General features: G+C 43.4%; 1 protein-coding gene across 2 annotated transcripts; it reads left to right on the forward strand.

Annotated features, from left to right (window-relative positions):
* The first annotated feature begins 1,112 nt into the window (after positions 1–1,112).
* SCG2 (secretogranin II) lies at positions 1,113–10,875 on the forward strand. Of its 2 annotated transcripts, none has more exons than XM_044288596.1 (2): positions 1,113–1,165; positions 9,022–10,875. In XM_044288596.1, exon 2 carries the CDS (start codon positions 9,037–9,039, stop codon positions 10,873–10,875), a length of 1,839 nt encoding a protein of 612 aa, XP_044144531.1. In that variant the 5' UTR covers positions 1,113–1,165; positions 9,022–9,036. The 2 variants fall into 2 exon arrangements, with proteins under 2 accessions (XP_044144531.1, XP_044144532.1); XM_044288597.1 differs by lacking the exon at positions 1,113–1,165 and adding an exon at positions 7,384–7,396 and having other exon boundaries at positions 9,032–10,875.
* Positions 10,876–11,657: the final 782 nt, after the last annotated feature.

Consider the following 11,657-nt stretch of genomic DNA (forward strand, 5'->3'; position numbering starts at 1 on the left):
GAGGGTCCTGGTAAAGATTTAGCACCGCAGTCCAGGAACCGCAAGATATGCCTCTGGTTTGAACAGCCTGCAACAACATTTGTAAGAATATGTTTATGTTAAATACAGGTAATTACATCCAAAGTGTAAAATAAGAGTATCATGGCTCAGACATAGACACTAAGGGGTAGATTTATCATAGACCACCATTTTAAGCCGGTCTATGTTCTCCTGTGCAATGCCGGAAGATGCGCCTGATTTATGACGAGGCTCAATGCTAGATGTGTTTTGACCAGGAAGGTCCACAAGGATCGAAATGTTCAACTTAATATTTTGAGTGACATTTCATAATTGATAATCCACCATATGCATATACTTATTAGAGTGCCGCAAATTTGGGGATTATATCAGATGACTGACAAGTCCTTCATGAGCACCAGCCTTAAACACAAGTGTGCAGACCTCATTTCTTCAGCTCAGAGCTCCCGTATGTAGATTCCTGTCTTCATTTATGCCAGCAAACTAGTGTACATGAAGATAAAATGCCGGCACCTCTGGCCCCGCTTCTGCACTCTTCCACCATGCCCCTTTTTCAGGAAAGTGGTGAAGGCGGTGGAGAAACGCCACTTGCTACACAATTTCTTTCAAGTGGTGTTAAAAAAGTCACAAACACAAGGTTTGTGACTTTTTTTAATGAAAAGTTGCGTGGGGGGAACGATAAATCCCCCCTAAATGTATAGTCAGCCATATTTTTCACGGTGGAAAGCTGCACAATCGAGTTCTTTCCAATTCTAAAGATTTTTTTCCCCATGTTTTTAATATTCCATTTATCACACATGCCCTATGTCACCGTACCTTGCGGGGATAATAATTGGCAGGATCCATAAATATCTTTTTCTACATCATGCTATTTTGAGAGGAGGAAACATGACTAGAAAAGCTCTGCTCCCTCCCTTCCCTCTCATTCACAGCAGATGAGTCCTGTTCTCAGGAGAGAGATGAGTCAGATGCCCTTGCTCTTTCTGTCTCCAAATCTCTGCATACGTTCAGATTTTATATTTACTGTGATGACGTAAAACATGGAGCTGTGCAAATGAAAGGTCTGCAGAAGTTGCTGTCTTGGGAGAGGTGTTGATCTTTGCCGTTTGGCAGAAAGGTTTGCCATAGAGTTTATAGGAATGATTAGGTTATTACAATGTAAATTTTAGATTGCTCTGATTTCTGCAATTAATTGCAGAAAGTGTATGGGTTGAATGGGTTTCTCATCTTCTTCTGGATCCACAGGATCGAACAATTTTCTATAATTTAACTTCACCTCCTCCCTTCGTCCACATCCTCTCCCATCCTTTGGTTGAACTAATCTTTTTTTTTAGCCATACTTACTATGTAACTATGAATGATAGGGGGGATTATCTTGCCCCCACTCGTGTCAGTCCGCAGGATTTTCTGCATGTTCCTGTAGAAATCTCATAGAAAGGATTGACGAAGCTGAGGAATGACTGAGGGGAATGGCTTAGCCAAGCAGGAGGGACTTTACATTATTTGTGTCACGTAGAATATGATCATCACACTGGCTATATAAGGCCAATTATGTCAATGTTGGTTCCATGGAGGAAATGAAGGTGGGTTTCCTCCACTGTCCATATCAGCAGTAGCCGTGTTAATGCAGCGTATATCTTAACAAGAACAGCAACCCCCCTCCTCCATGCCTACAGTACTCTCAGCAGCCTGGATCCCTCCATTTAATATTCTATACACTACGCAGCATGGTATGTGGATCAGGGAGGCGTTCTTCACTTGGTGGAAATCACCAGCCCAGGGCAAGGGAGGAACTGGATATGAAATGTCATTGTCCAAGCATCAATTTCAGTGTTTAACCCCTTTATGACCGGGCGATTTAACATTTTTTTTATTTTTGTTTTTTTTACTCCCAGCTGTCTCAAAGCCATATGTTTTGAATTTTTCCATTCACATAGTCGTATGAGGGCTTGTTTTTTTTTTTTTTTTTTTTGTGGCACAGGTTGTACTTTCTAATGACAGAACCATTTATGGTTGCATACAATGCAGTGGGAAGCGGGGAAAAAAATTCCAAATGGGACGGAATTATAAAAAAAACCACAATTCAATTAATAGTATGGGCGGTTTCATGCGCGGCGATGCCCATGATCTTTATTATTTTAACCGTTTATGTATTTTTATTTTTATTTTGGGGAAGGGGGGTGTGACGAATACTGTACCCCAACTGACGTCAGATGTCAACTACGTCGAGCTCACAAGACGCGGTATGGTCACAGGTTACCAAGGCATGACGTTACGCCCTCCTGGAGGAGCGGGTAAGGTCAGTCTTGGTACAGTTTTCACAGACTCATCCTGACCACACGGGCACAGAGAGGCAACAAGCTGGGAGAGCCTTTTCACTGCCCCAGTGAAACAGCACGTTCTCAGGCCAGGAAGACTGCCACCAGCTTCTCGTTTGATATAAGCCTAGTCCGCTAACGGGATTATATAGGGTAAGAAACCAACCCGCAGTAGCGTATAACTAGGCCGAAACATGGACGTGGGGATTTGTGATCGAGATACAAGACAGCACAAGATTAAATTATATATTTAATTGCCTTAAGGGCTCACTAGACAATACACTATATGCACAAGGATATATACAATGGTCTTAGGTTACAAATACAGGTGGTATGGTACAAACAGGATTAAACAGAGCGAAAGTTAGTTTACCAGATGGATGAGTCCTTTTGGGTTGTGATGAGTCCTTTGCTGTAGTCACATGGAGGGCAGTGATGTCAGCAGGTTGCAGGTACCTCTAAACACATGGCACGATGTGACCCTCCTTCAGAAAAAAGACTTGCTGGCACAAGCCTTTTAACTTGTAGCCGGCCTCTCCCCTCCCGGCCTCTGGGAGGGGTCCACCCCCCCTCTGCTGGTCTGGCAGCACATGAGCCACAAAACCGATTAGGGCTCATGGCTCCAGACCAGAATGTCGCAGGGAGGTGGTTCTGGGACCAATGGATCCGCCTGGGTTCCGGCTACCAGTAGAGTCCAAGCATGGGACCGTTATGTGGTTTCTGTGGGGAGATATGTATATCTCCCTTCCCTGGCCTCCCACCACCAAACTACGACCACGGGCCTGTTCATCGTGGCCACAGGGACACAAATAAGTATCAGGTTTATGCCTGTGATGGACTGGCGATTCATAATTCCTTATGAACTTCCGTCTCAAATATGTCTGATAATGGTGACTGAACTGGGCGCTGGCCTAGACCCCCTGCAGAGAGGTATTTCCTGTTCGATTAGCTGGGTTCTTGGCTGGCTGAATGGAGGTGAGAAATTGTAAACAAAGGTGGCCTGCAATAAGTTCTTCTGGACAAATCATCCTACTACCAATACTGTACCGCTGTGCTCCCAAATATTATACTGCAGAAACAGCTAAACCCCCTGATAATAGTAGTACCACACAGAGCCCCCCATAGAAAATGCCCCTTCTTTGTGGCCTCAGTAGATGCCCCCATAGTGCCCTTCAATAATGTGCCAGTAAAAAGGGAACCGCCTAAATGCCCCCAAATAATGTGCCAGTAAGTGTCCCCATAGATGCCCCCATCATGTCCCAGTATCAAAGTGCCTCTCTCCCCCCCCTACATGTGCCAGTATCATAGTGCCATCTCCACCCCCTCCAAATGTGCCAGTATCAAGTGCCTCTCTCCTTTCCACCCCCATGTGCTAGTATCATAGTGCCATCTCCCCCCCAATGTGCCAGTATTAAGTGCCTTCCCCCCATGTGCCAGTATCAAGTGCCTTTCTCCTCCCCCTATGTCCCAGTATCATACTGCCATCTCCCCCCAATGTGCCAGTATCATAGTGCCATCTCCCCCCCAATGTGCCAGTGTCTCTCTCCTTCTCACCCCCCATGTGCCAGTATCATAGTGCCAAGCCCCCCATGTGCCAGTATCAAGTGCCTCTCTCCTTCCCCCCCATGTGCCAGTATCAAGTGCCTCCCGCTCCCCCCATGTGGCAGTAACAGTCTGGTATAAAAAAATAAAACACTTATACTTACCTCCATGTCAGCGATGCAGCCTCTTCCAGCCTGTGTCCCACGCTGTATGTCCATATATGGAGTCTGTGCTTGTGTATTCTAATTTAGCCTGTATTTCAGAAAAGTTTCTGCTGGGACTCAAAGCCACAACCTTCTGTATCAGAGGCAAGGCACTTAACCACACAGCTATAAGAGCTGCATAGCCACTGGCTGAAAAAATATGAGACTTCTACTGTAGACTCAATTATAGCTTTGATAGCTAGTGTACATACATACACATGACAGCTGCCCCAGCACACTCAGCTTTGCTATATCTCTATATGACAGCTGCCCCAGCACACTCAGCACTGGGGCAGCTGTTATACACATAACAGCTGCCCCAGCACACCCCGCTCTGCTACATCTATACACATGACAGCTGCCCCAGCACACTCAACTCTGCTATATCTATACACATAACAGCTGCCCCAGCACACCCAGCCCTGCTACATCTATACACACAACAGCTACCCCATCACACCCAGCTCTGCTACATCTATACACATAACAGCTGCCCTCTGCTTTGCCTCTGATACAGAAGGTTGTGGGTTAGAATCCCAGCAGACACATCTCACCCTCTCCTGCTGCAGCACAGGCAAGGTTCTGGAAATACAGATGACTCTGTGTCGGATTCAAATCTCGTAGTGTGCAAGTTGTGACCCAGGCAGGGTGGTGTCTATACAGTGGTAAGGGCACTGCCAGGAGGTGAGAGAAGGCTGCCTTTGTTACAGTGGCCAAGGAGCCTCCTCGCTGTGCGGCAGTGAAGGCTACCGGCCTAATGGGAATTTTCCCGGTAGGCCAGTCTGGCCCTGGCTGTACATGCAGGGCCACACTTGTGCATGCAATTTGAAACATTGCAAGGCTGGCCAATAGAGATGGGAAGATTGCCTTATCCTGCTGCCAGTGCTTCATGGTGTACAGGAAGCCTAAATGTGCCACAATTGGCCAACAAATGAGCAAATGCTCAGGCATCAGCTGATCGGATCATTTCTGCAAGCATGGAAATGCTTGCTGGTCAGCCACAGATGTCCCTGTGCTGCTACATAGTGTAAAAGCATGGGGGACAAACAAGCTTAGTAGCGATCATTCATCCCAAATGCACTTTCCATTGTCTTGTGTAAAAGGCTGAATTACTTCTTTTTAGGGATGAGCGAACTTGTGTTTTACAAGTTCGAGTTTTATTACAATTCCAATACGGATTCTGTTACCACGGGCCATAATGGAATTCTATGACGGAATGCATAACTGAATGTCTTTAAGGCTTCTTTCCCACTGGTGTGTGCGGCCCGTTGCCGTATTGCGGTCGCCATTCCGTGGGCATTCCGCATCACGGATGCGGACCCATTCACTTGAATGGGTCTGCAAATCCGGAGATACGGAATGGTGCGGTACGGAACCACAGAACAGAACCCTACGGAAGCACTACGGAGTGCTTCCGTGGGGTTTCATCCTGTACTTCCATTCTGCAAAAATATAGAACATGTCCTATCTTTTTGCGCAACGGCCGGATCGCGGACCCATTTAAGTGAATGGGTCCGCGATCCGCTGCGGCTGCCCCACGGACTGTGCTCGTGCATTGCGGCCCGCAGCACAACCATGGGCCGCACACGCCAGTGTGAAAGAGGCCTGAGAGGCATTTCGTCATAATAGAAGTCTATGGGCCGCAGGAGTATCTTCTTATGTTATGCTGCCCATAGACTTCTATTATAACGGAATACAAAACGGAACGCCTCTTAAAGACTTTCTTTTTATGCATTCCGTCATAGAATTCTGTTATGGCCCTTGGTAACGGAACCCATAGCGGAATTGTAATAAAACCTGAACCCCGAACTCGAACTTGTAAAATACAAGTTCGCTCATCCCTATTTGTTTTATCATCTATCAGTGCTCATTATGTCCTAAAATCGGGGTGTGTAAAAGGACCCTGTTTCTAAAGACAACCATATGTTACAACTCACAGCCGGCCCAAACCGAGTCAAGCACAGGATTTGCAAAGTTACTAAACAATGTATATAGATCAGTGTGACCGAAAGGATAGAACATGTCCTTTTCTTTTCTGCAAAATGTCGTCCACAGACCCCGTGAAGTCAATGGGTTTGTAAAAAAACTGTTGCATCACGGATGTCACACAGATGTCATCGTGTGCATGAGGCCTTAAACTGTGAAGCACTGTTACAAGGGGAATATTGTAAAATTGCACTAGACGGTATGTATGACATGCTCTTAAAGGGGTTATCCTATTAATGTAAAAAAATGAAAATCAGACACCAGAGATCTCCCCATTCATTGCTCCAATTGTTCTGCTAGATTTATTTTAGGTTGACATCTCAGGGGGCATGTCCTTTCTGCTGCAGCTCTTTCTCTGTAACTGACACAGCTTCTAACAGAACATAAGGCTGGTAGCAGCTGAAGATTTGAACTGAGCATGTGCGGCCACCTCAGTGAGGTGGACAAGAAACAAGGAAAAGAACAAACAGCAGGTGGCGCTATACTCATACATTTTATTGAATAGTTCACTGGCTATAATACATTTTTAATAAAATCCAGCTACAAAAGTTTTCAGATTCAGATGCTGGTTTGAAGAATGTAGAATATGTTAATGAATCCTGCCTTTTATATCAATGCAATATATGGAGCCATATATTCATTTCACGAATCTGCAGAAAACGTTCCTGTTGTTGTAGGGATTCATCTCCTGGAATAACCAGGAAGGCTAAGTTGTGCTCCTTATTTATGTTGATGTAATCATGATTGAAGGGGAACTCTAGCAGTCTGAAATATCAGCATACTCAGCCACTTTTATCGAGCCCTTTACTACACCAGCTGGTAAGTGACCGGTTTCATGTCGTGTATCTTGCACTTATCTTTAGCGTCCTTCGTGACGCCTCCTGACTGAATATAATATCAAGAAGATGGCTCTGAGATCTGCTTAGCATTCAGTCCCCCCCTGCAACAGGTTCATAATACCATGGAACCGCAAGGGGCTACCATCAGGGGTTAATCCGACCGTGCCTGGTCCTTGCGTTTCTTCTGAAGACCCCCCTTACAGCATACATAATGCTGAGATAATACAGGCACAGATTTAATCAGCTACATGTGTATTTGGCTGACATCTTCTATTGTTCAGATAATGTCCGTAGGCAGAGGGTAAGGAAAGAGTTAACTCTGCTTGCCTCTCACTCCCCAGTGCTCTATGCACACTGGGTGACGTCATATGGATCACCTGACGCGCCCTATTAAGCACTGGGAGCTGTTCTGGTGCTGAAACAAATATCTCCATCCTGAGAGGGAGCAATGATCAGAGAGCAGCCCTCTGCCTGAAGCACACAGGTAGGCAGCAGCTGGGGGGCCAGGGGGGCTGGGGGCACACCGCAGGGGCTTGGGAAACTTCATGCTGCTTTTTATTATGATTATTATTATTATTTATTTATTTTTATTTTTTCAATAATGCACCAGGACTTTTATAAATGCTCTGTTCCTATGGGTTGGGTATTATAGCATGGCTACTATAGACTCCTGCATTCAGGCAATCAGTTCTAGGCATTGCTATCCCTCCGCATCCTTCTTCTCCTTAACTAACTTACGGTGTGGGAGGTGTTCGGGCCATTGCCTGTTGCTATGCTGTGCAAGTTACCAAGCGGCAGCTGTAGACAATGGCAATATGCAGGAGCGGTGGAGGAGACGGTGGGGCAGGTTACCTTAGTGATCTACTGCGATTTCATCGCTATAGTGAGAATAATGCAGAAGGAGCATAGCAATAGCTGGGATAACAGTCGCAGAATATCCGTGAATCTGCGCTAAGCGTGAATGACGAGCGCCTTTTACTAGTACGTTCTGCTTTTCGATTGAGAGGATTTTGCATTTGCCTTAAATTTATTGTATGCAATATTGTGAAGGTGTATGTAGGATGTCACAACAAGCCACATTCGCATGAACGGCATCCGTATGGGGAAGGAGAATGGGAAGATGTGTGAGATTAAGCGATCTATTATGTCATTAGGAAATATAGCCAAATATAACAACTAGCCTGTGTATGTATTACTCTAAAGGAAAGCAGACTCCAGTATATGTAAGGTAATTGCACCTTGGGGGTCCACGCTCCATCGTTTAGTATCATGCATAAGGCTGTTCATTGATCCATGGCACCTGATCCATCCAGCTGCATTGTATTTGTCTGCGTATTCAGAGTTCTTGTCTAGTGAAACATTGCATTGAAGATTTTGCGACATGGAAGCAAGTTTATCAAAAGGAGTAGGAGCACCCAAAACTATCCTGGGTGGCATTTGTAGGTTGGTCGGATTTGGAGCAATTAGACATAATCCTAGTCCAGCAAGAGTGGGGGAAGGGGGAGTAACTCGTGCATTCATCATTGTTTCTCCTTTGTGATATACATGATCCTAGAGCTGGCTTTTACTAGTAAATTAAGATTGAAAAGCCTTAGTGGAGAAAAGCCAAGACTGCACTTACCTTTGCATTTACATATGTATGCACGAAAGCGTAAGCCAAAGGAAGGCTGTGGAGTTTTAATCACGTTTGAGATAAAGTTACATTTTGATTGTATTGGCGCTGGATCGATTACCATTTTTTTTGCTCCGTTACATGTAGTTGTGTTGCTTTAAACTTTCACACATAAATCTTAAGCTCAGGCAAAACAAGTTATTTTGAGCAACCTGCAGTCTATAAATACGAGCACATTAACAGCGTTTCTATAAGTAGATTGATATTTCACAAAGATCAGTCACTGGCAAGGATTCATTAATTGTGTAGATGTTTGGAAGCAGTCTGCAGTACAGCACTTTAAATCAACAAGATATATTGGTCCATTCGTCGTTTGCAATTCTAATGGTATTAAAGTGCAGCTCTTGACATGATGGAGATAGGGTGATGATGTATTTGATGTTCTGTGATACACGTTATATAATTCATTCCTTGCTGCATATTCATTTCAATTTGTTTTATAGGAAATATTGATAAACATGGCATCTCCAAGGAACTACTATCTTGCAAGATGCTTATCCCTGTGCTTTTTAATCATCCTAATGTCCTTTGCTGATGCTGCATCATTTCAGTACTACCAAGTGCCACAACAGGAGCAAGATTACAGAATGAAGAGTTTACAAAGGCTGCCAAGCCCAGATATGTTGAAGGCACTAGAGTACATTGAGAACCTCAGGAAGCAAGGAAGCAGAACTGAGATCCTCCCTGACTATACCTCCTACCAAGGGGCACCATTCCTCTCTGAGCAGAAGGAAGGACAACCAATTTCATCAGACAGTGCCAAACCACTCCTAAATGATGATGAGTCTGAGTGGATGAAAGCAATGTTGGAAGCTTTGATGCAAGCAGAAAAAGAGGCAAAAGCGACACCGCAAGACAAAAGCAAATCATACAGTAACTTAATGGACAAAAACTTGCCACCTGAGCTGCTTGAAGATTATGATTCAAACAAATGGTCTGAGAGAAGACCAAAACCTAGCAAATTTTCTCCAAGATTATATGATGACTACTCTCGAGACAATCCGCTGAAAAGGACCAATGAAATTGTAGAAGGTCAATATACTCCACAAAATCTAGCTACATTACAGTCTGTCTTCCAGGAATTGGGGAAACTCAAAGGTCAGGCCAATCATAAAAGAGATAGGTTAGAAGAAGACCAAAAACTTTACAAAGATGATGAGGATGACATGTATAAAGCCAACAATATTGCTTACGAAGATGTAGCAGGAGGTGAAGACTGGAATCCCATTGAGGAGAAAGTTGAGAGCCAAACAGAAGAAGAGTTAAAGGAGAGCAAGGAGGAGGTGGAGAAGACAGATGAGATGGATGATGAGATGAAACGTTCTGGATTGTTGGGTTTGCAGGATGAGGAACCTGAAAATGAAAATAAAGATCAAGAGTCTGAAAACCTGCCAAACCTGATGAACTCATATTTGAAGATGTGGTTGAACAGACTGGAAAAGGGTAAACAGAGTACAGATAAGAGATCACTAAAATTCTCAAGCAAAAATCTAGACCCTGAATCTATTTATCAGTTGATTGATCTATCTAGAAACTTACAAATTCCACCTGAGGATCTTATTGACATGCTGCAAGATGAAGATAGCAGGAAGTTTGCAGGGAAGTTGGAATCTGAAAAAGAGGTTGAAGTACCAGAAGATCTGGATGAGGTGTCAGAAACTATGACTGATAAAACGGATGTGTATAAAAGTAAGCAGGGATTTATAAAGCATCCCACAACCGCTGTGCTGCCTAATGGTCCTGAAGATCTAACAGTAGAAGATATGATGAACCTCATGGGAGCTGAGAAGTTGCCAAAACAAAAATATCCCTTCTTTAATCGATTTAACCAAAACAGTGGCTTACCGAGGTCCTTCCCTATGTTTAGAAAACCTAAAGAACACAAAGTCATCTGGCCAAGCGACTTAGAAAAAAGACAAATAGAATATGAGCCCAGGTCAGACAGGGAGGAAGATTTGGCTGACTACGTAGTTAAGATGCTAGCCAAATATCCAGAGCTTCTGGGCAACAATCAAAATAAAAAAATACCCGCCCTTTACTCACCAGCTGACATTCAGGATCTTGAAAAGCAGTATGAAAAGGCTTTAAGGGGGTATCTGAACATGCAAGGTTACCACGATTTAGAGACTGCAGCCATTGGTAATCGAAGGCTACCCCTTCCTAGGGAAGGTGATGACACACAAAATAAGCAGTATATAGATGAGGACATGCTTATGAAGGTCTTGGAGTACATGAACCAAGAGAAAGCAGAAAAAGGCAGAGATCACAGTGTTAAAAGATCTATGGAGAATATGTAATTTGGGTTACCCAACAGCGTTATTACCTTTTTTTTTTTTTTTTTTTCCTTTCTGGCTTTGTGGTTTATGTGGACTAAGGTTTCTCTTATGTTTCTAGGAATGTTCTCTGAAGACCCCATGTCAGGATAAACATACATTCTTGCTTTATATTCATCATGATAGTATGACTGGTTTATATCTATTAGACACTCATTCTTTACTTTTGGAATTGAAGGGATCTTACATGAAATTGAGAACATCTATTAAAAAATATATACAGATCCTTGACTTTTCTGTTGACATTTTATTGGTCTCTATAAATCAAACTTTCGTACCAATGAATCTTGAGTTTCTTGTGCTTGATTTGGAAGACATGTTAGTTCAAAATTGACATTATCATGACTTCCTATATTGTTTTATGTAATGGTCTGTGGAAATGCAGCACGTTTATATGTTAAGCACTGCAGTATTTTTCTTAAAATACAGTGTAAGATGGCAGTCGATCCTGTTCTGCCTATATATCTCAGTACCACCGAATTTCCTCAATCCTTCTAGAAGAGTCTTTCTTAAAGGGGTTGTTGATCTTAGGAAAGGAATGTCTGCTTATTTCCATGTGCTTTGTATTGCACCTCAATTTTTAAGGGAAAGGGATCAATCTGCAACTAATACTGGCACTATTTTTGGAAAAATGATACTCTTTTAGTCCTAATTTTATAAACCCCTGCCTGGTAAAGCAGTGATTAATAAAAGCAAATTGAAACACAAATGGTTCTTTCATATGTCAAAAATGAATTGGATCCCAG

This window comes from Bufo gargarizans, chromosome 4, assembly GCF_014858855.1.
Source record: "Bufo gargarizans isolate SCDJY-AF-19 chromosome 4, ASM1485885v1, whole genome shotgun sequence".
In the NCBI taxonomy this organism is placed as follows: Eukaryota; Metazoa; Chordata; class Amphibia; order Anura; family Bufonidae; genus Bufo; species Bufo gargarizans.